This window comes from Meles meles, chromosome X (assembly GCF_922984935.1).
Source record: "Meles meles chromosome X, mMelMel3.1 paternal haplotype, whole genome shotgun sequence".
NCBI lineage: Eukaryota > Metazoa > Chordata > Mammalia > Carnivora > Mustelidae > Meles > Meles meles.
In genome coordinates, this window is record NC_060087.1 from 66693513 (window position 1) to 66713124 (window position 19612).

Here is a 19612-nt window from a genome sequence, read left to right on the forward strand (position 1 = left end):
GGACAGAGAGGGAAAAATAGAGAGAGAAAGAGAGCATGCAAGGGAGAGGGGGATGGAGGCATTCCCTGATAAGCAGGGATCCCGATATGGGGCTTGATCCCAGGACCTTAAAATCATGATCCAAACTAAAAGCAGTTGCTTAACTAACTGAGCCACCCAGGCACACCCTTTCATTCTTTAAAACAAACTGCTATAGGAACACCTGGGTGGCTCAGTCAGTTAAGTATTTGCCTTCAGCTCACGTCACGATCCTAGTGTCCTGGGATCACACCCCATAAAGGTCTCCCTGTTCAGCAGGGAGTCTGCTTCTGCCTCTCCCTCTGCCCCTCCAGTTGCTTGTGCTGTCTCTCTTTTTCTCTCAAATGAATAAAAATAAAATACTTAAAAAATAAATAAAACAAGATGCTATAGATTTTGAATAATATAGTGGAGAGAAAATGTTCTCAATGTGTAAGTAAAGCACAACTCTATGGGAAAATACTAAGCACCAAGAACAAAAAACTGATACACTAATTGAGCTGTAAAGTGTAGAATGCAAAAACTCTAGGATCTATTATATATGATACAGAAAATCTAAATTTGTGTGTGGTACTGATATTCCCCAGGAAAAGATGCCAGTTTTAAGTTCCTGAACTCCATCTTTAAAGGTGGAAGTCTGGCATTCCAAACTTAAATTTTTCTATAGGGGAAAAAAATGTCTCATTCTTAAGAAAAAGGAGTTTATGCCCCAACCAACAAATTGGAAGGGATTTGTACTTTCTTTTTCTTACAGGAGGGCTTTTTGGTAGCCCTTGAAATCACAGCACATTAGGTAGCCACCTACACTCAAAATCAAAGGCAGCACTGGAGTGAAGCCCTGGAGTCTAGTTTAATTTTCCACTCCATTCTTGCTCTTTTTAACAGACCTCTTAAAGTTGCTTTACTTCTTCACTTTTTCAATTTATTAATCCTATGAAGCAGTGGATAAGGCACACTCTCAAAAAGAAATTTTCAAGAAAAGGACTGCAAAAAAGTGAAAACATCCAGAAGGACCTGGTTATATTGGACCTTACTTTATTTTCTATAAACTTGAAAGCATTTAACTTTCCTCTAAAAAGTCCTCTTTTTGTCTAAATTCTGATGTTTGGTCGGAAATACCAGAGGAACATTAAGAAGAGTGGAAGAAAATCCCCATAGACTTGTCAGCACTGAGAATAGGAAATACGTACAGTTTTCCCATTATACCATAACTTGTGATTTTGTCATCACACCTACAAAGTAAACACATTTGAAAAATAATGTTTAAAATGGAACTTTGTAAAATGGTGACCTTTATTTCCAAATGAAAATTAGGATACATACACCCAGAGTTGTAAAAACAGGAGACACTGATAGCTAGATAGTTGGATACATAATTAGAAACTGTTTGCTCAGTGCTTTATAGTACCGGTGAAAAGTGATTTACTACTTTCTCCTATGTTTTAACCATGTATAAATAAAGTCTTAAAATACATTATGAGCCACAAGTTAAACAGTAGTTAATATGGAGCTATATTGAAATTGTTTACAAAATAACATGGCATATATGAGACATAAAATGATCCTCCTATTGTATTAAGCTCTGACCTAGATGTTCAATAAACTTAGTTGAATATAACTGAGTTCTGACTACATGTAAAATAGCTGGGCACTTCAGTGGTGGAGGGTTATATAATCCATAAAACATGGTCTGTGCTAGTAATGAGATCACAGTTTTGTAGAATGAATAAGAAAAGAAAATATGTTTATAATGCAAAGTGTTATGGGAATTCATAGGTGGGTATGATCATAATCAGAGGATAATGAAAACTTTCATAAGGAAGGTAGCATTTTTTAAAGAGTGTCCTCAGAAGATGGACAGGATTTCAATAGGTAAAGATGGAGATACAGCACTTTAAGCAGAGGGAAAATCAAGAACCCAGGGAATAGAGATAGGAAAGCATAGAAAATGCCTGCAAGGACCTAATTTTGGTATGGAGCTTAAGAAAATGACTAAATTGATGTTGATGTTGCCCTTTATAACTCAAGGAAAACTCTCAGATTTGAAGGCTCTTAGATTTCTTTCTCTTGGAAGCTTGTTAAATGTAGCTACTTTGGCTCTATCCTTTGGAAGTTAATATTTGTTCCATCTGGAAATATTCATTTTTAATATGCACTACAGTTAGTGCAGAGAGCACATTTTGAGAAATATGGCTTAAGAAAAATTGAAAAAAAAATAGAGAGCTTTAAATCATGTGTATGAGAACAAGACACTGAGAGATAGGAGCTGTGTAAGAACAATCTAACTTTTTTTTTTGATGAACAATCTTTTTTTCATTTAATTAATTAATTTATTTTTTCAACCTAACAGTATTCATTGTTTTTGCACAACACCCAGTGCTCCATGCAATACGTGCCCTCCCTATTACCCACCACCTGGTTCCCCCAACCTACCACCCCCGCCCCTTCAAAACCCTCAGGTTGTCTTTCAGACATTGGGAGATGGAGAGGAGAAGGAAGTTGAGGGAAATTGGAAGGGAAGGCGAACCATAAGAGACAATCTAACTTTTTTTTTTTAAATGTTTATTCGACAGAGAGAGATCACAAGTAGGCAGAGAAGCAGGCAGAGAGAAAGGAAAGCAGGCTGCTCGCTGAGCAGAGAGCCCGATGCGGGGCTTGATCCCAGGATCCTGGGATCATGACCTGAGCTGAAGACAGAGGCTTTAACCCACTGAGCCACCCAGGTGCCCCCCAATCTAACATTTTTTAATGGATGGTAGGGGCAAGGAAGTGGATAGTAGCTAAAGTACTTGTTAATTATCAGTACAGATTTTAATGGCATCTGAGGTCACCAATACCAATTAGTGAACCTTTGTCTCCAGGATATGAAATGATTACAAACTAGGATATCTGAGGAAAGGCAGTGTGACTGGGCATTACTTACTGGTAATGTGAGATTGAGTAATGTACTCCTTGCTGTCTCCTGGTAATTAAAATAGTACTACTCAGAGTAACAAGATGCACTATCCGTTGAAGAGGAAATGGGCTTCAGATCTCAGGAAAGACATTTATACCCAGCTAAATGAAATAACTTCCTGGTAAAATGGCAATGCTCACAATAACTATGTTGTCTGTCCACACATAGTCCCCCCCCACCTTTATGAAGTTGGCTTATGAAGGAATCATAGGAGGTATCAAATATAAGAGAAGTTTGGAGCCTAACTGAATGTGATATCCAAGCAGAACTCCCTTCTTTAAAATAAAAATTCTGACTGAGCTTTCAGTAGGGCAGAACTGGTGAATTTCCTAGGAGAAGTAGCCAGGAAAAGACTTTCTGAAATATTTGCTTACTGTGCTGTAATCAGCTCTTTAACTAGTTGCAGTTGCCAGATAGGTTTTCTGGGAAGATTATAAGCCATTTGACTTCAAGATCTTCAAATGTGAAAAATAATCCCTGATACTTGTTATGTGTGCTGATCAGTATCAGGAGAAAATTTTGCCCTTATCCATCCAATATTTGTAATTACTTATATATCATAGTGGTACTATTGCCTCTCACACACATGTACACATCTTATTTGCAGTCACTTGAAGCATTAGGTCTGCATTTTCTTGGCTTACTAAAGTATGTACCTATCTAGAACTCTAAAATAAAGTTGGTTTTTGGGTAAGTAGTTGCCTCTTTCCATGATGGAAAGCTTTTTCAGTCATCCCAAGCAACTTTTCCCACTAGAAAATAATGTTATTTAAACAAAGGGAAAATATCATCAGCTCTCCCAGAAGAAGCCAGAGGAACTGTAAGGGAGATACTCTATTCAGGAGCATTTCAAAGTTACAAGCTAGGGTATACATATGAAAACGCACTTGAATGTGGGCAATGACAGATTAACCAACAGGAAAAATATAGACTTTAGGAGGATGGTCATGACTTTGATTTCACTTCACTTAAGCAAATATGTTCTTAATATTTTAGTTGTTGGGTGCCTGGGTGGCTCAGTGGTTTAAGCTGCTGCCTTCAGCTCAGGTCATGATCCCAGGATCCTGGGATCGAGTCCCACATAGGGCTCTCTGCTCTGGCAGGGAGCCTGCTTCCCCCTCTTTCTCTCTGCCTACTTGTGCTCTCTGCCTGTCAAATAAATAAATTAAAAAAAATATATTTTAGTTGTTTCCCCTCATTTGTGTTTATAGAATACACTGTACTTTTTCTACAAATGCACTTTTTTTTAATATTGTGAGACATCTATCATTCTGCCTCACTAGAAAATAAGGTCCAAGAAGACGAAGATCATGTGCTTTTTCCACTCTCTATATCCCCAGTACCAAAAGTGGTGCCTGGCAAATGGCAGATGGTAAATAAATATTTGCTAGATAAATATTAGATGAACCCATCACATTCCAAACATGGCTCTAGGTGCTTCAGGGGATATAAAGGTGTTCAAGCCCCAATCCCTAACTTCAAGGAATTTCTGGGCTTGTGGTAGGTGAAATAGGCAGGGGAGCAGAGGCATAAATAAGACATGGACACGAATTGCTAACTAAAAAACAGAGAAAGTTAAGTACTTTAAGAGAGCTATAAGTGAGTATTTGAGAAAAGGATTAGCATAACAGTGCCAAGTTAATCACAAAAGTTTCCATAAAGAACAGGAAATTTAAGAAAGGCCTTTATAAATAGGTAGGACTGATATGCAAAAAGACAATATTCCAGGATGAGTAGCATAATAAGCAGTTGTTTGTGAAAACAAAAACAAAACAAAAATGTCAGTTTGAACAATAAGGAGCTCAGTTTGGCTGGAACAGTGATCATCACAGGGAAGTAATGGGAGGCAAAACTAAAGGTATAAGGAAGATACAAGGTACAATGGCTTTAAGGAAGCAATTGACTACAAGACTATGTACTTTGTGATTTGATGGGTAATAGGGAGTCATTAATTCTCTTTAAAAGGTTCATCTCAGAAAAAAATTCTAATGGCATTATACACAATAGAGAAGGATAAGATATAGGATAGGGAGACAAATTCAGTAATAAAGGCCTGAACTAGAGTAAAAACAATGCAAATTTAAAAAATGAGATGGTTGTGAGAAATAATGCAGTTGCAGAAAATAGTAATAGGATCAGTTATAATAACTCGTGTTTATTATGTACTAGACACTATGCTAAATACATTACATATAGCAGCTCAACTAATTCTCAAACTGATTCTGTAGGTTAGATACTATGATTTTTCTCATTTTACCAATGAAAAAATTAGAGATCAGAGAGGTTTAGTGATATACTCTGGGTCACAGAGCAATCGAAAGAACAAGAATTTAAACTGAGGTCATTCTGACTTCCAAACATACATTATTTCCCCCATAGTATACTGTCTCCCCCTTAGAAACTTGTTTGGAAGTAGAGAACAAGTGACAATGAGTCAAGGCCTCCAAGACTTTGATACAACCTGGGAAAATATTGATGAGCTTAGTAGAAATAAGGAAGTCTAGAGCAGAATCAGGTTTGAAGTTTTGAGAGATGATAATTTTTGTTTGAAACTGTTGATCTCTATAGTCATATTTTTTTATTTACTGAAACTCTTTCATTCAACAAACACTGAGCACTTACTTTATGTCTTCCACAGTCTTTGGTTTTGGTACACAGCAACTGGACAAACACAAGAATTCCTGTCCTTGGACTTTACAGTCTAGTAGGTAAAATATATAAAAAACAAATAAGTAAAAAACATGAACATAAAGTATATTAATTATGGTTGAAAGTGGATAAAATAAAATACTGAAGGAGATGGGAAATGTTGGAGAGATGCAGTTTTAAAATAGGTCAGGGGAAGTCTCATGAAAGGTAACATTGAGGTAAAGATCTGAAGGAGGTGAGCGAATGAACAAGTGAATAAATGGACTAAAGCATTTCAGGCACAGGGAACTGCCAATTCAAAGGCTTCAAGGCAGGATTGTACCTGGTCCATTCCCCTAACAGCAAGGACAGCAAAGTGGCTGGAGCACAGTACAAGAGGGAGAATGTTAGAATGTGAGCTCAGAAGAGTAATAGGGGCCAAAGCATATAAGATGAAGGCCATTTTTTAAAAGATTTATTTATTTATTTTAGAGAAAGAGAGTAGGACAGGTAGAGAGAAAGTGGGGAGGGGCAGTGGAAGAGAGAGACATAAGCAGACTCCCCAGTGAGCATGAAGCCCAGCATGGGGCTTGATCTCACAATCCTGAGATCTGACCTGAACTGAAAACAAGATTTGGAAGCTTAACTGACTGCACCATGCAGGCATCCAAAAGATGTAAGCCATTGTAAATAACTTTGGTCTTCCTCTATATGAGAGGAAAAGTCATTAAGATATTTTTATCAAAGACATGACATAATCTGACAAGATAAGACATAATTTGAATAAATATTAAAAATAACTTCATGTGTTGAATTTCAAGGTGCTAATGAAACATTCAAGAGAAGAGTTCTTATATTTAGTTGGAAAGAGAGCTACAACTCAAAAGGAATACAGATTTAAGAGTCATTGTTCATGATAAGGAAGATGGATGTTCAATAGAGATCGACTGGATGTATATTTGTATAAACTTCTAATGTCTATTCAGTGACATTAAAAGACAATGACTTCTGTATAAATAGTTAAGAGGTTGAAAACCCAGGGCTTTTGATTATTTGGTCTGCCACCCGATTTTGCCTGTCACCTATCTTAAATTAGTACCTGTGAAAATATTATAAAGATGAATTTCAGTTTGGGAACTAAACAATCTCTAATTTTAATCACTTTCAATATATATGTTATTCTTTAAAGCTTTGCTTACTTGTATTTTATAATGCCATTTCCCCACTTTGTCCTTCCTAAGAAATCTCAGGTGTTTAACCTCTTCAATCTGATGCATAGTTCATAATATTTATCAGGCCTTTTAGTTAAAAAAGGCATGACGGATTTGAACAAAATGTGCTATTTTTCTTACCAAGCAATTGAGGCAAAATAATAACAAACAATTCCTTTAGGGGTTGAATCAAGCACCCTTTAAAGTCCATAGATTTGATAATATAATGCAGAATGTTTCACAATCCCTATTTCATTTTTGTTCTTCCCACATATCTTTAAAGTCAGTTAAATCTTCCTGAATTTCAGCAGCCTTAAGGCAACTGAGTCTCTAAGCTAAAATTTGTTTACCTTAGAACAAAGGTCATGGGTCCAGCTGAGTCAACTATCTTGGGATTTTGATTCTCTCTACTAGTACTATGATCTGTTATCTTGGATAATTGATAGGTGACTGAATGACCCATGTAAAACTATTTAAAAGAGAAGCTGGTTACCCACGTATTTTCAGACATCTGAGAAGGATTTTGACCAAGTCAGTGGCCCCTATAATGGTGGTTCAAGGAGAAATGTTCAGTCGACTATAACTGAACCATATGTGAAGTTTTTAAAAATATGAATTTGAGGCCATATATACTGAATCAGAATCTCTGAAGGAGACACTAGGAAATCTATAGAAAGTTGCATTTTTTTACGATTTTATTTATTTATTTGACAGATAGAGATCACAAGCAGGCAGAGGGGCAGGCAGAGAGAGAGAGAGGAGGAAGCAGGCTCCCTGCTGAGCAGAGAGTCTGATGTGGGGCTCCATCCCAGGACCCTGGGATCATGACCGGAGCTGAAGGCAGAGGCCTTAACCCACTGAGCCACCCAGGCACCCCAGAAAGTTGCATTTTTTTAACTCCATCAGATGAGTCTGACAATGTGACCTGTGACTCAGTGGTCTAAATCAGAGCCTCTCAAATGTTAATATGCATAAAAATCACATGTAGCTCTTGTTAAACTGCAGACTGATTCAGCAGGTCCCAGGTGGGCCTAAGAATCTTTGGCATTTCTTTAAAAAATTTTTTATTAACATATAATTTATTATTAGCCCCAGTGGTACAGGTCTGTGAATCGCCAGGTTTACACACTTCACAGCACTCACCATAGCACATACCTTCCCCAATGTCCATATCCCAATAACCTTCGCTCTACCCCCACCCCAGGCAACCCTCAGTTTGTTTTGTGAGATTAAGGGTCTCTTATGGTTTGTCTCCCTCCCAACCCCATCTTGTTTCATTTTTTCCTTCCATATTCCCCAAACCCCCCACTTTGCCTCTCAACTTCCTCCTATCAGGGATATCATATGACAATTGTCTTTCTCTGATTGACTTATTTCGCTCAGCATAATACCCTCTAGTTCCATCCATGACCTTGCAAATGGCAAGATTTCATTTCTTTTGATGGCTGCATAGTATTCCATTGTGTATATATACCACTTCTTTATCCATTTATCTGTTGATGGACATCTAGGTTCTTTCCATAGTTAGGCTGTTGTGGACACTGCTGCTATAAACACTTGGGTGCATGTGCCCCTTCGGATCACTACATTTGTATCTTTAGGGTAAATACCCAGTAGTGCAAATGCTGGATCATAGGGTAGCTCTATTTTCAACTTTTTGAGGAACCTCCATGTTGTGTTCCAGAGTGGCTGCACCAGCTTGCATTCCCACCAACAGTATAGGGTTCCCCTTTCTCAGCATCCTGTCCAACGTCTGTCATTTCCTGACGGGTTGATTTTAGCCATTCTGACTGGTGAGATGTCGTATCTCATTGTGGTTTTGATTTATATTTCCCTGATGCCGAGTGATGTGGAGCACTTTTTCATGTGTCTGTTGGCCATCTGGATGTCTTCTTTGCAGAAATGTCTGTTCATGTCCTCTGCCCATTTCTTGATTGGATTATTTGTTCTTTGGGTGTTGAGTTTGCTAAGTTCCTTATAGATTTTGGATACTAGCCCTTTATCAGATATCTCGTTTGCAAATATCTTCTCCCATTCTGTCAGTTGTCTTTTGGTTTTGTTGACTGTTTCCTTTGCTGTGCCAAAGCTTTTTATCTTGGTGTAGTCCCAATAGTTCATTTTTGCCCTTGCTTCTGTTGCCTTTGTCAGTGTTTCTAGGAAGAAGTCACTGCAGCTGAGGTCGAAGAGGTTGCTGCCTGTGTTCTCCTCAAGGATTTTGATAGATTCCTTTCTCACATTGAGGTCTTTCATCCATTTGGAGTCTATTTTTGTGTATGTGTAAGGAAATGGTCCAGTTTCATTTTTTTGTATGTGGCTGTCCAATTTTCCCAACACCATTTGTTGAAAAGACTGTCTTTTTTCCATTGGACATTATTTCCTGCTTTGTCGAAGATTAGTTGACCATAGAGTTGAGGGTTTATTTCTGGGCTCTCTATTCTGTTCCATTGATCTATGTGTCTGTTTTTGTGCCAGTACCATACTGTCTTGGTGATGACAGCTTTGTAATAGAGCTTGAAAGTCGGGAATTGTGATGCCACTAACTTTGGTTTTCTTTTTCAATATTCCTTTGGCTACTTGAGGTCTTTTCTGGTTCCATATAAATTTTAGGAGTATTTGTTCCATTTCTTTGAAAAAGATGGATGGTATTTTGATAGGGAGTCCATTAAACATGTAGATTGCTTTAGGTAGCATAGACATTTTCACACATGCTTACATACTAGACTTCAGTGTAATTACTATAAAAAATCCAATTCTTCCAATCCAGGAGCATGGAACATTTTTCCATTTCTTTGTATCTTCCTCAATTTCTTTCATGAGTACTTTATAGTTTTCTGAGAACAAATTCTTTGCCTCTTTGGTTAGGTTTATTCTTAGGTATCTTATGGCTTTGGGTACAATTGTAAATGGGATTGACTCCTTAATTTCTCTTTCTTCTGTTTTGTTGTTAGTGTATAGAAATGCAACTGATTTCTGTGCACTGATTTTATATCCTGACAGTCTTTGGCATTTCTAACAAGCTCTCAGACAAAGTTGGTTCACAGTCAGATACTATATTACCTTTCAAGTGACTTCTAGCTATAGTTTTTTGTAATTCTAAAGCAACTTATAGAAACTGGCTTTTCACCCTCACTTACATCAGAATTTCCTTCACAGATTTTTGTACACGTAGGCTTTTTCTTTTTTTGCAATAAGTGCCAGAATTAATTGACTTATACGTTTTTTCACTTGCAGCTTTGCCTTTGTTTCCCATTTTTTAGCTTTCAACACATAGCTGAAAAAGTCTCGGAAAACTGATCTATCCAAATCAATCACCTCTGAAGAACTGCAGACTTACTGAGTACTAAAACAATCCTTTCTTCTACATGAGGCAAACATAAGAAAAAAAACAGCATGTCAAACACCTGTAAAGAGATGGCTATCGTCATATGGAAAGTTGAAGAGCTGCTACGTAGCACATTCATGGTCCAAATGGGAGAGTCAACTATTATGATGTCCCTGGAGGTCTTATAACAGAAAACAAAAGGGGGGAATTGTAATAGCTTGTTATCTGTGCTTGCACACTAGACTTCAGTGTAATTATTATAAAGAAATCCAAAGCAAATAGGCAAATAGTTCTTTGAAAAGCCCCCAAATTATGTGTAGAGGCTCAGATCAATGCAATAAATGCAGTTATACCCACTATCTATAACCCATTCATAATCAGTCCTTTAGGAAGAGTGGAAGTTATTTGTGAATTTATATTTAGATCCACTATTTGGCAGACAGTTGCTCTCGAAAGAAACATGCTTGCAAATTACACATGTGCTGGGCCAGAAGGATATAAGACAGATTCTCGATATTTTATCTATGCAGTGACATACACTGTAATTCTTGTGCCAGGTCTCATAGGGAACATATTAGCCTTATGGGTATTTTATGGCTATATGAAAGAAACTAAACGGGCTGTGATATTCATGATAAACTTAGCCATTGCTGACTTACTACAAGTTCTCTCCCTGCCACTGAGGATCTTTTATTACTTGAATTATGACTGGCCATTTGGGCCTGGCCTCTGCATGTTCTGTTTCTACCTGAAGTATGTCAACATGTATGCAAGCATCTACTTCTTGGTCTGCATAAGTGTACGACGATTTTGGTTTCTCATGTACCCCTTTCGCTTCCATGACTGCAAACAGAAATATGACCTATACATCAGCATTGCTGGCTGGTTGATCATCTGCCTTGCCTGTCTGCTCTTTCCTCTCCTCAGAACCAGTGATGACACCTCAGGCAACAGAACCAAATGCTTTGTGGATCTTCCTACCAGGAATGTCAATCTGGCCCACTCTGTTGCCATGATTACCATTGGCGAGTTGATTGGGTTTGTCACTCCTCTTCTAATTGTTGTATATTGTACCTGGAAGACAGCTTTATCACTGCATGATAAATATCCTGTGGCCCAAGACCTTGGGGAGAAAAAAAAAGCCTTAAAGATGATTTTAACCTGTGCAGGAGTATTCCTAATTTGCTTTGCACCATATCACTTCAGCTTTCCTTTAGATTTCCTGGTCAAGTCCAACAAAATTCAAAGCTGCCTAGCCAGAAAGGTGATTCTAATATTTCATTCTGCTGCCCTCTGTCTTGCTAGTCTGAATTCCTGTCTTGACCCGGTCATATACTACTTCACCACTAATGAGTTCAGAAGACGACTTTCAAGACAAGATAGTATCCAACTCCATGCAAAATCCTTTGTAAGCAACCATACCACTTCTACTCTGACAACTGAATTATGCTAAATTAAAATAAAACCTGAATGTGGTCTAAAATGCAAGTATATCAGAACATATTTATAATACCCAGAGCCACTGGAAAGTAATTACAGGAAGCACTCACTGCTGTTCGTTTATGCTCTATCTTACTTATATGAGGAATTCACACCTTTATAACAGAACCTGTTTTTAAAGCATTGTATTCTACCACCACTGTTGCTGATATGTTTGTGTAATAATTTGTTATTAAGTCGGATTTAAACTGTAAAACTTTGGTGACATTCTATATATATGCACTCAATTAGAGTCATCAGTTTTATGGGAACCCAAGACACAGAAATGCTATTAGCCTGGGCTCATGATAAGCACTTAGTTTTGTCGCAATGGACTCTGAGTCTCTGTACTTAGTTGTCTATTTATACTAGTAATCACAGTTTATATTCAAATACCATATTTTGAGTGTATTTCAACTAGGATGGGCAATTTGTTATTCTGTGAAAACAGAGTGGTATAAATATGGGACTATTTGTATCTCCCATGTGTGATTATACTCTAGGGTTTGAAGACTCAAGTAACTATTCTCTTCATTTAGGTGTCAATATGAAACATCACATCACACTTATTCATAAAATGAAAATCTGAGCTCAGGCCTCTGGTATGTTTAAAGTAAGAACAAGAAACAAATTCATATACAGTAATCTCTATGATTATGTAAGATGCCTTATTGAATTCACCTAGATCAGATAGCTCGCCAAAGTACATACAATGTAACCTAAATTTTCTCTATAGGTCTGGGAGATGGCAGTTAAGTGACAATCAGAGTTCCAGTTCTCTTAAATTATTTCCAAAGAATACCTATTGAAATGTATGGACCTGCCTAATAGAGTTTCCATCATCCTTCTAGAGTAACACCAAATATCTCTGACAGGATACTGCACTATTTGAGCCTATGAAAGAAGTAGTGCACTAATTAATTACTAAGCTTAGGCCAGAACAAAAAGATGAAGGGATGGGTACACCTCTTAAAAGTCTCACCATGTTGTATTTATTACTTTAAATGTTTATTCTCAAGCCACCTTCATGAACTGAAGGCAAACAGCATGTGAATCCTAGAGTCTTCAGAAATTTTTTTTGGGCCAGCTTTGCCTCAGTAATACCATTGTGAGTCCTGCACAGCCTACCTCCCAGCAGCTATGGAAGGAGATTCTTTCAACATTTTTGAGAAAATAAAAGTGCAGAAGATGAATTTTGACAGTATTGGAGTCCCCTTACAGTTATTTACCTGTTACCTGTTTGGTACTAGTATGCAGGTAGCAGACCCAAGATATGAGTCATAGTTATATCTGAGGTATTGATTTTACTTTGTTATTAAAATAATACCTTATTAGAAAATAGACTTTGTGCTGCTAGCAATGGTGTGTTTGTTTCCTTATTATTCATCATAATGTACATATTGTGATGTGTTATATGAGTTCTAAATGAGTGTTAAATTGTGTTTTAAAAGGAGGAACTGTAGCTATGTCTGGTCTGTTTGCTTTAAAGTGATTTGTGTTTGAATATAATTTAACGTTTTAATGGGATCACAAGTAGTAATTTTGTGGGTACTTATAATGAAAGAGTCTTGTTTATAGCATATTTTTTACTATTTTTAGATTAACATGAATTACACTTTTTAGGGTCATTTTGGGGTACCGGAGATTTAATTTTATTAACATATTAATGTTACTTTAAACACCTATTTTCTTCTAAAAAGGAGAGGAAATATTTCTAGGACATTAATGAATTTCTTAGAGGAATGGTTGAAGGGGTTAGAGCCTATTTATTTGGTGGTCCAAAAGTCTGTAGATTATTTACATCATTAGAGCAGAGGATAAGTGTCTTGTATTATGATGCTGTGTATCTAGGACCATGACTTCTCCCCAGGTCTGCCCATCTAGGTTTGTATTAAGTGTAATTTACTTTATTTACCTCTCTTCTCCATCAATACATTTTTCCTCCTGTCCTATTCCCTTGTTCTTCTAGTCAGTAATCTGATCAATTTATTCATACTAAGGTGCAAGTGACTAATGTTAGTTTAATATTAACTTGCCCTGGGATATCTGAATTTAAGTTTTAGGGATAAACTATAACTCAAAGTGTTAATCCCTTACTTTTAATGGGAGGTTGAATGACACTTTAGAAAACTGGAGGGGAAGATTTTTTGAAGAAAGTGAATTTTACAGCAGTGTCTTTCAAATTGCATAATAAGTGATCACCTATTTTGCTTACAGTAATTTTAGGAAATATATCTATCATCCATCTATCTATCATCTATCTATCTATCATCTATCATCTATCTGTATCACAATATATCAGCTTCTCAGGTCTCTGCTTGTTTCCTTTTTCTATTTGACTTTTCCCTTCCAACTCTGGACTTTATTTTCAGGAGAAAAGCTTTGCTGTTAGGAGTCAGAGGGATGTGCTAATGTAGCTGCCATCTGGACAGCAGTCCCCTCTCTGAGCTTCTCTTTTCTTTGGAAAATCTTTTTGAATCTCCCATTTATCACTCTCTGGGTCAATGAAACCAAGCTGCAAAAAGTAAGCATCCTCAACTACAGTAATATACAATTCAAAATAAATAAACTCACATTTCCTATAGTTTTTTGAGTTCTGATTCCAAAACCTACATACATGTAATTATTCCAAAAACAGAGATTTTGAATATGGGGTGATTTCCATGTTACTATTATTGTTATTATTATTATTATTATTATTATATTCATATGGTTTAAATTTTTTCATTGTCACCCAGATAAGCAGCTAATTCTACTAACTTGTAATTCCATAAAAAAATGAACCATTTGTCTTAGGAACAATAAGAGATCAAGCTGCCTTGATCTGAAAGAGTACATGTGTGGAACTTTTGTGTAACTTCATTTTATATCATCATTCTGTTTTTACTTCCAAGACACTGTGAAAATGTTGCACTTGGAATTTATTTTCATATGTAATTTATAATTTGAATTTTAGCAATAAAGATGGTCTCTGTAATTATATATTCTCTGCCTCCTGAAGTCAAGGTATATTTAGTGACTTTCATAAAATGATAAGCTTAAGTATTTCTTTTTCAGTATTCTCACCACATAGATAAGTCCCATGAGGCTTCACTCTCCCTTTCTCTCCCTGGAGAGGTGCATTCTATTCTCAAATAGAAAGATAAGGAACTTCCCTCATTCTACTCCACCCCCTTCCATCCACTTCTCCCACAGATAGACTCTTATGTATCCACACCCTGCTAAGATTATTCCTCACACTCACTTGTTGAAAAAGTTTATTTGAATGACAATGCCCTATATTTTCTAGAATATAGTTTATGGGCAGAAAAGGAGATAAAGTGACAGAGGGAATGTTTTCTCTTTAGTTTTAAGGATTGTTAAGACCTGATAGTTTGATTTGTTTAGCAGTTTGACAGGAACCCCCACCCCCACCCCACCCCAAAAATTTTACACTGTGCCCTTCTACTCTTCCAAAAACAGATTTAAACATATAATGTATTTTTATCCCCAGGGGTACAGGTCTGTGAATCGCCAGGTTTACACACTTCACAGCACTCACCATAGCACATACCCTCCCCAATGTCCATAGCCCCCTCCCCCTCTCCCAATGCCACCTCCCCCCAGCAACCCCCAGTTTGTTTTGTGAGATTAAGAGTCATTTATGGTTTGTCTCCCTCCCAATCCCATCTTGTTTCATTTATTCTTCTCCTATCCCCCTAACCCCCCATGTTGCTTCTCCATGTCCTCATATCAGGGAGATCATATGATAGTTGTCTTTCTCCGATTGACTTATTTCACTAAGCATGATACGCTCTAGTTCTATCCACATCGTCGCAAATGGCAAGATTTCATTTCTTTTGATGGCTGCATAGTATTCCATTGTGTATATATACCACCTCTTCTTTATCCATTCATCTGTTGATGGACATCTAGGTTCTTTCCATAGTTTGGCTATTGTAGACATTGCTGCTATAAACATTCGGGTATACATTATATGTTTATTAAAAAAAAATTTGGAAGGGGAGGCAAACCATAAGAGACTATGGACTCTGAAAAACAACCTGAGGGTTTTGAAGGGTCAGGGGTGGGAGGTTGGGGGAACAGGTGGTGGGTAATAGGGAGGGCACGTATTGCATGGAACACTGGGTGTTGCGCAAAAACAATGAATACTGTTACGCTGAAAAAATAAATAAAATGGAAAAAAAACAGATTTAAAAACAAACAAACAAAAAATGCAAAGACAGTAAATTGTCTCTGGCCCTCTTCTCATCTTCTCTTTCTTCCACTTTAGCAACTCCCTCTTTATTTTGCTTATATCTCCAGGGCTTTGGTGAGGCCCAGGTATCTTCTCTAATAACTAGTTAGTTAAGAATTACACATTTTGAACAATCTGAGGTTTGCTGGAAGGAAGATGGGCAGGGGATGGGCTAAATGAGTGGCGGGTATTAAGAAGAGAACATGTAATGAACACTGGGTGTTATATAAGTGATGAATCACTAAATTCCACTCTTGAAACCAATATTACACTAACTAGAATTTACATTATATGTTTATTAAAAAAAAATTGGAAGGGGAGGTGAACCATAAGAGACTATGGACTCTGAAAAACAACCTGAGGGTTTTGAAGGGGTGGGGGTGGGATGTTGGGGGAACCAGGTGGTGGGTAATAGGGAGGGCACATATTGCATGGAGCACTGGGTGTTGTGCAAAAACAATGAATACTGTTATGCTGAAAAAATAAATAAAATGGAAAACGAATAAATAAATAAATTTATAAAAAATAAATAAACCTTAAAAATAAAAATTTAAAAGCAAAAAAGAAAAAATTTTAAAAAAGGAATTACACATTTTGGCTACTGCAGAAATAATTTCCTAGGAAGCGGTGAAGACTTTTTAAAGAGAAATCTCTGATGTTTTGGTAGACATGGAAGAAAATAATGGGATATAAATATGGGATCTGGCCCATGCTTCCAATATCCTCAAATCACATATACACCTTTTCTGTATCTTCCTAAAGCCAGATCAGAAGTAACCTCATTGCCTCCACTACCATATTTTGGGAGGAAGGAGTGAGAGATAAACTCTCAAGTAAATGTGACTCTTTTAATTTATTCCTTAGAATAAATAAATTAATAAATAAATTAATAAATTAATTAGAGGATGTGATGTGTGTTTGAGAAACAAAACAGTGTACTGTAACTTTCTTGAACTTCACTAACCATTTCCTCCGTAGAATTTCCTCACTTATTTGATTTTGTCAAGAAGACATTTCTTCTTCTATTGTTTGTTGACTAAGTTTTATTTATCTAACTCCTTACTATGCATCTGCTAATTCCTCTAAAGGCATAACTCTTATTTGATGCCTTCCTTACCTTTGTCTCCTTGGATCTTTTCAAAGAATAATAGGGCAACTCTTCCCTGGAAGCAAGAACTATCATTAGACCTATCACCCTGACCCCAGTGTTTTCTTTCTGCAAAGGCTTCAGAAGCAGAGTTCAGAGGCAATCCTAGGATATTTTTCTCTTCAAAGTTTGATTCTGAGCATAATGGGAAGATTTGTTTTCAGCCTTTTCTAAGCAATATTGAATATCCACAACCTGTGCAATGACAAGTATCATTCATATTTTTAAAATGCTAATCTAATAATAAGAAAAAATAAATAACCAGCTTGAAACATTAATGGTCAAACTATTGGGCTCAAGGAATGAAAGCATGAAGTAAGTAGCCTTACCATAAGAATCCCGCCATGCTTGCATGAAGTAAAATATGTAATACGGGGTTAAAAATGTATGAAATCACAGTAGTGCCCTATGTCACTAAATGAGTTTAACTTTTTTACTTAGATGCATATAAGTCTGTGTGTAACTATGGAAAAGTTTAAATATATTCAAATGAGGAAAATTAGTATAACAAACATCCATGTACCCATTATTCAGTTTCCATCAACAACAACACATGACCAGTCTTTATCTATGTCTGTACCTATTTGCCTTGCTCTATATTATATTAAAGTACATTTCATACATTATATAATTCCATCTTTAAATATTTAATAAGTTATATTACTATTTAAATGAACTATTCAATATATGATCAAAAGTCATTAAAGATAAATGATTTTGGATGTTTTCAGTAATAACATCAAACACTAAATTCAAACAAATAAAATAACTTCCTCTTGATCAGTATGAACAGGTCCCAACTAAGATGAAAATGTCTATTAACCGGACTGTGTTTTCCATAGATGAGCTTTCTATTGCAGAAGTGTGATGGAGAATTTATCCTGCAATGGTATCCTTCTTATATGAAAGATAAATAAAAGTTTTCTCAGACAAACAAAGATTGAGGGAGTTCATCACCACTAGATCTGCCTTGAAAGAAATGTTTAAAGTTCGTCAAGCTGAAATGAAGACCCTAATCACTGAAGGAAAAAACATATGAAAGTGCATGACACCCTGGTAAAGACGAAAAGTAGACAATCAGACTTAGAAAACTGTAACTCTATATTAAGGAAGTGTGTTAACACCTCAACTACAGTACAAATGTCAAAGGAAAATGATTAACTATAACTACAGTATATTGCTAACAAATACATAACATAAAATAAGTAAATTGTAACATCAATAATATAAAAGAGAAGACTAAAAGAATGGAGACTTTATAGACATTCAAAGATAAGTTTCTATCAGCCTAAAATGGAATATTTTATTATTAGACATTTTAAATAATGCAAAGGCAACCACAAAGCAGAAACCTAGAGTACTTCCACAAAGACAAAGAAAGGGGAAAGAGATTATCACTATGGAAATTAACCTATTTACAAAAATACACAGAGACGGAAGGAAAAAGAAACAATAGAAATACAAAACAACCAAAAATAAGATAGCAGTAGTAAGTCTTATATATCAATAATTATTCTAAATATAAAGGTATTGTACTTACCCATCAAAAGGTACACAATGGCTGGGTAGATTTTTTTAAAAATCAACTATATGCTGCCTACAAAGGGCCAATTTCAGATTTAAGGGCACATATAAACTCAAAGTGAAGGAATGGGAATAGATATGCCATAAAAATGGAAACCAAAAGAAAGTAGAGGTAGCTACATCAGACGAAATAGACTTTATGGTAAAAAAGTAACAAAAGATAAGGAAGATCATTGTAAAATGATAAAAAAGATCAATGCATCAAAAAGATATGGCCATGGGGCACCTGGGTGGCTCAATGGGTTAAAGCCTCTGCCTTTGGCTCAGGTCATGATCCCAGGGTCCTGGGATTGAGCCCCATATCGAACTCTCTGCTCAGTGGGGAGCCTGCTTCCCCTCTCTCTCTCTCTGCCTGCCTCTCTGCCTGCTTGTGATCTCTGTCTGTCAAATAAATAAATAAAATCTTAAAAAAAAAAGATATGGCCATAATAAACATGTACACAGCTAACATTGGAGTACCTAAATATATTAAGCAAATGCTAACAGATTCAAAATAAGAAATAGATAATAATACAAAAATAGTAGGGGACTTCAACATTTTGCTTTCAATAATGGGTAAAGTAATATAGACAGAAAATCAACAAGGAGATAATGGACTTGAAACATACATTATACCAAATGGACCTAACAGATATGTGTAGACTACTCCACCTAAAAAAAAAAGCAGAATACATATTTTCAACTGCACAAAAAGCACTGTCCAGGATACGTAATGTGATAAGACAGAACAAATCTTAGCATATGCATAAAAGATTGAAATCATACCAAGTATCTTTTTTGACCACAATGGTTCAAAACTAGAAATCAAAATAAGGAATTCTGGAAAATCTGCAAAAATATGTACACTAAACAACACATTCCTGAATAACCAAAAGATCAAAAAAGAGATCAAATGGGAATAAAAAAAAATATTTAGAAACAAATGAAAATAAAAACATAACTTACTAAAACGTATAGAATGGTACAAAAGCAGTTCTGAAAGGGAAGTTAATACTGGTAAATGTATATATTAGGAAATAAACAACATGAC

At 36.2% G+C, this 19612-nt stretch overlaps 1 protein-coding gene across 3 annotated transcripts in view; it reads left to right on the forward strand.

Annotated features, from left to right (window-relative positions):
• The window catches only part of GPR174 (G protein-coupled receptor 174), a 69424-nt gene extending 54861 nt beyond the window's left edge, over positions 1–14563 (forward strand). For 2 of the 3 annotated variants that reach the window (XM_045994593.1, XM_045994592.1), the window contains one exon: positions 10045–14563. In XM_045994593.1, the coding sequence (XP_045850549.1) occupies positions 10596–11588 (993 nt within the window). In that variant the 5' untranslated portion in view covers positions 10045–10595 and the 3' untranslated portion in view covers positions 11589–14563. The remainder of the gene's footprint in view (positions 1–10044) is intronic. The other variant, XM_045994595.1, reaches the window with a different exon arrangement.
• The last annotated feature ends 5049 nt before the right edge of the window (positions 14564–19612 follow it).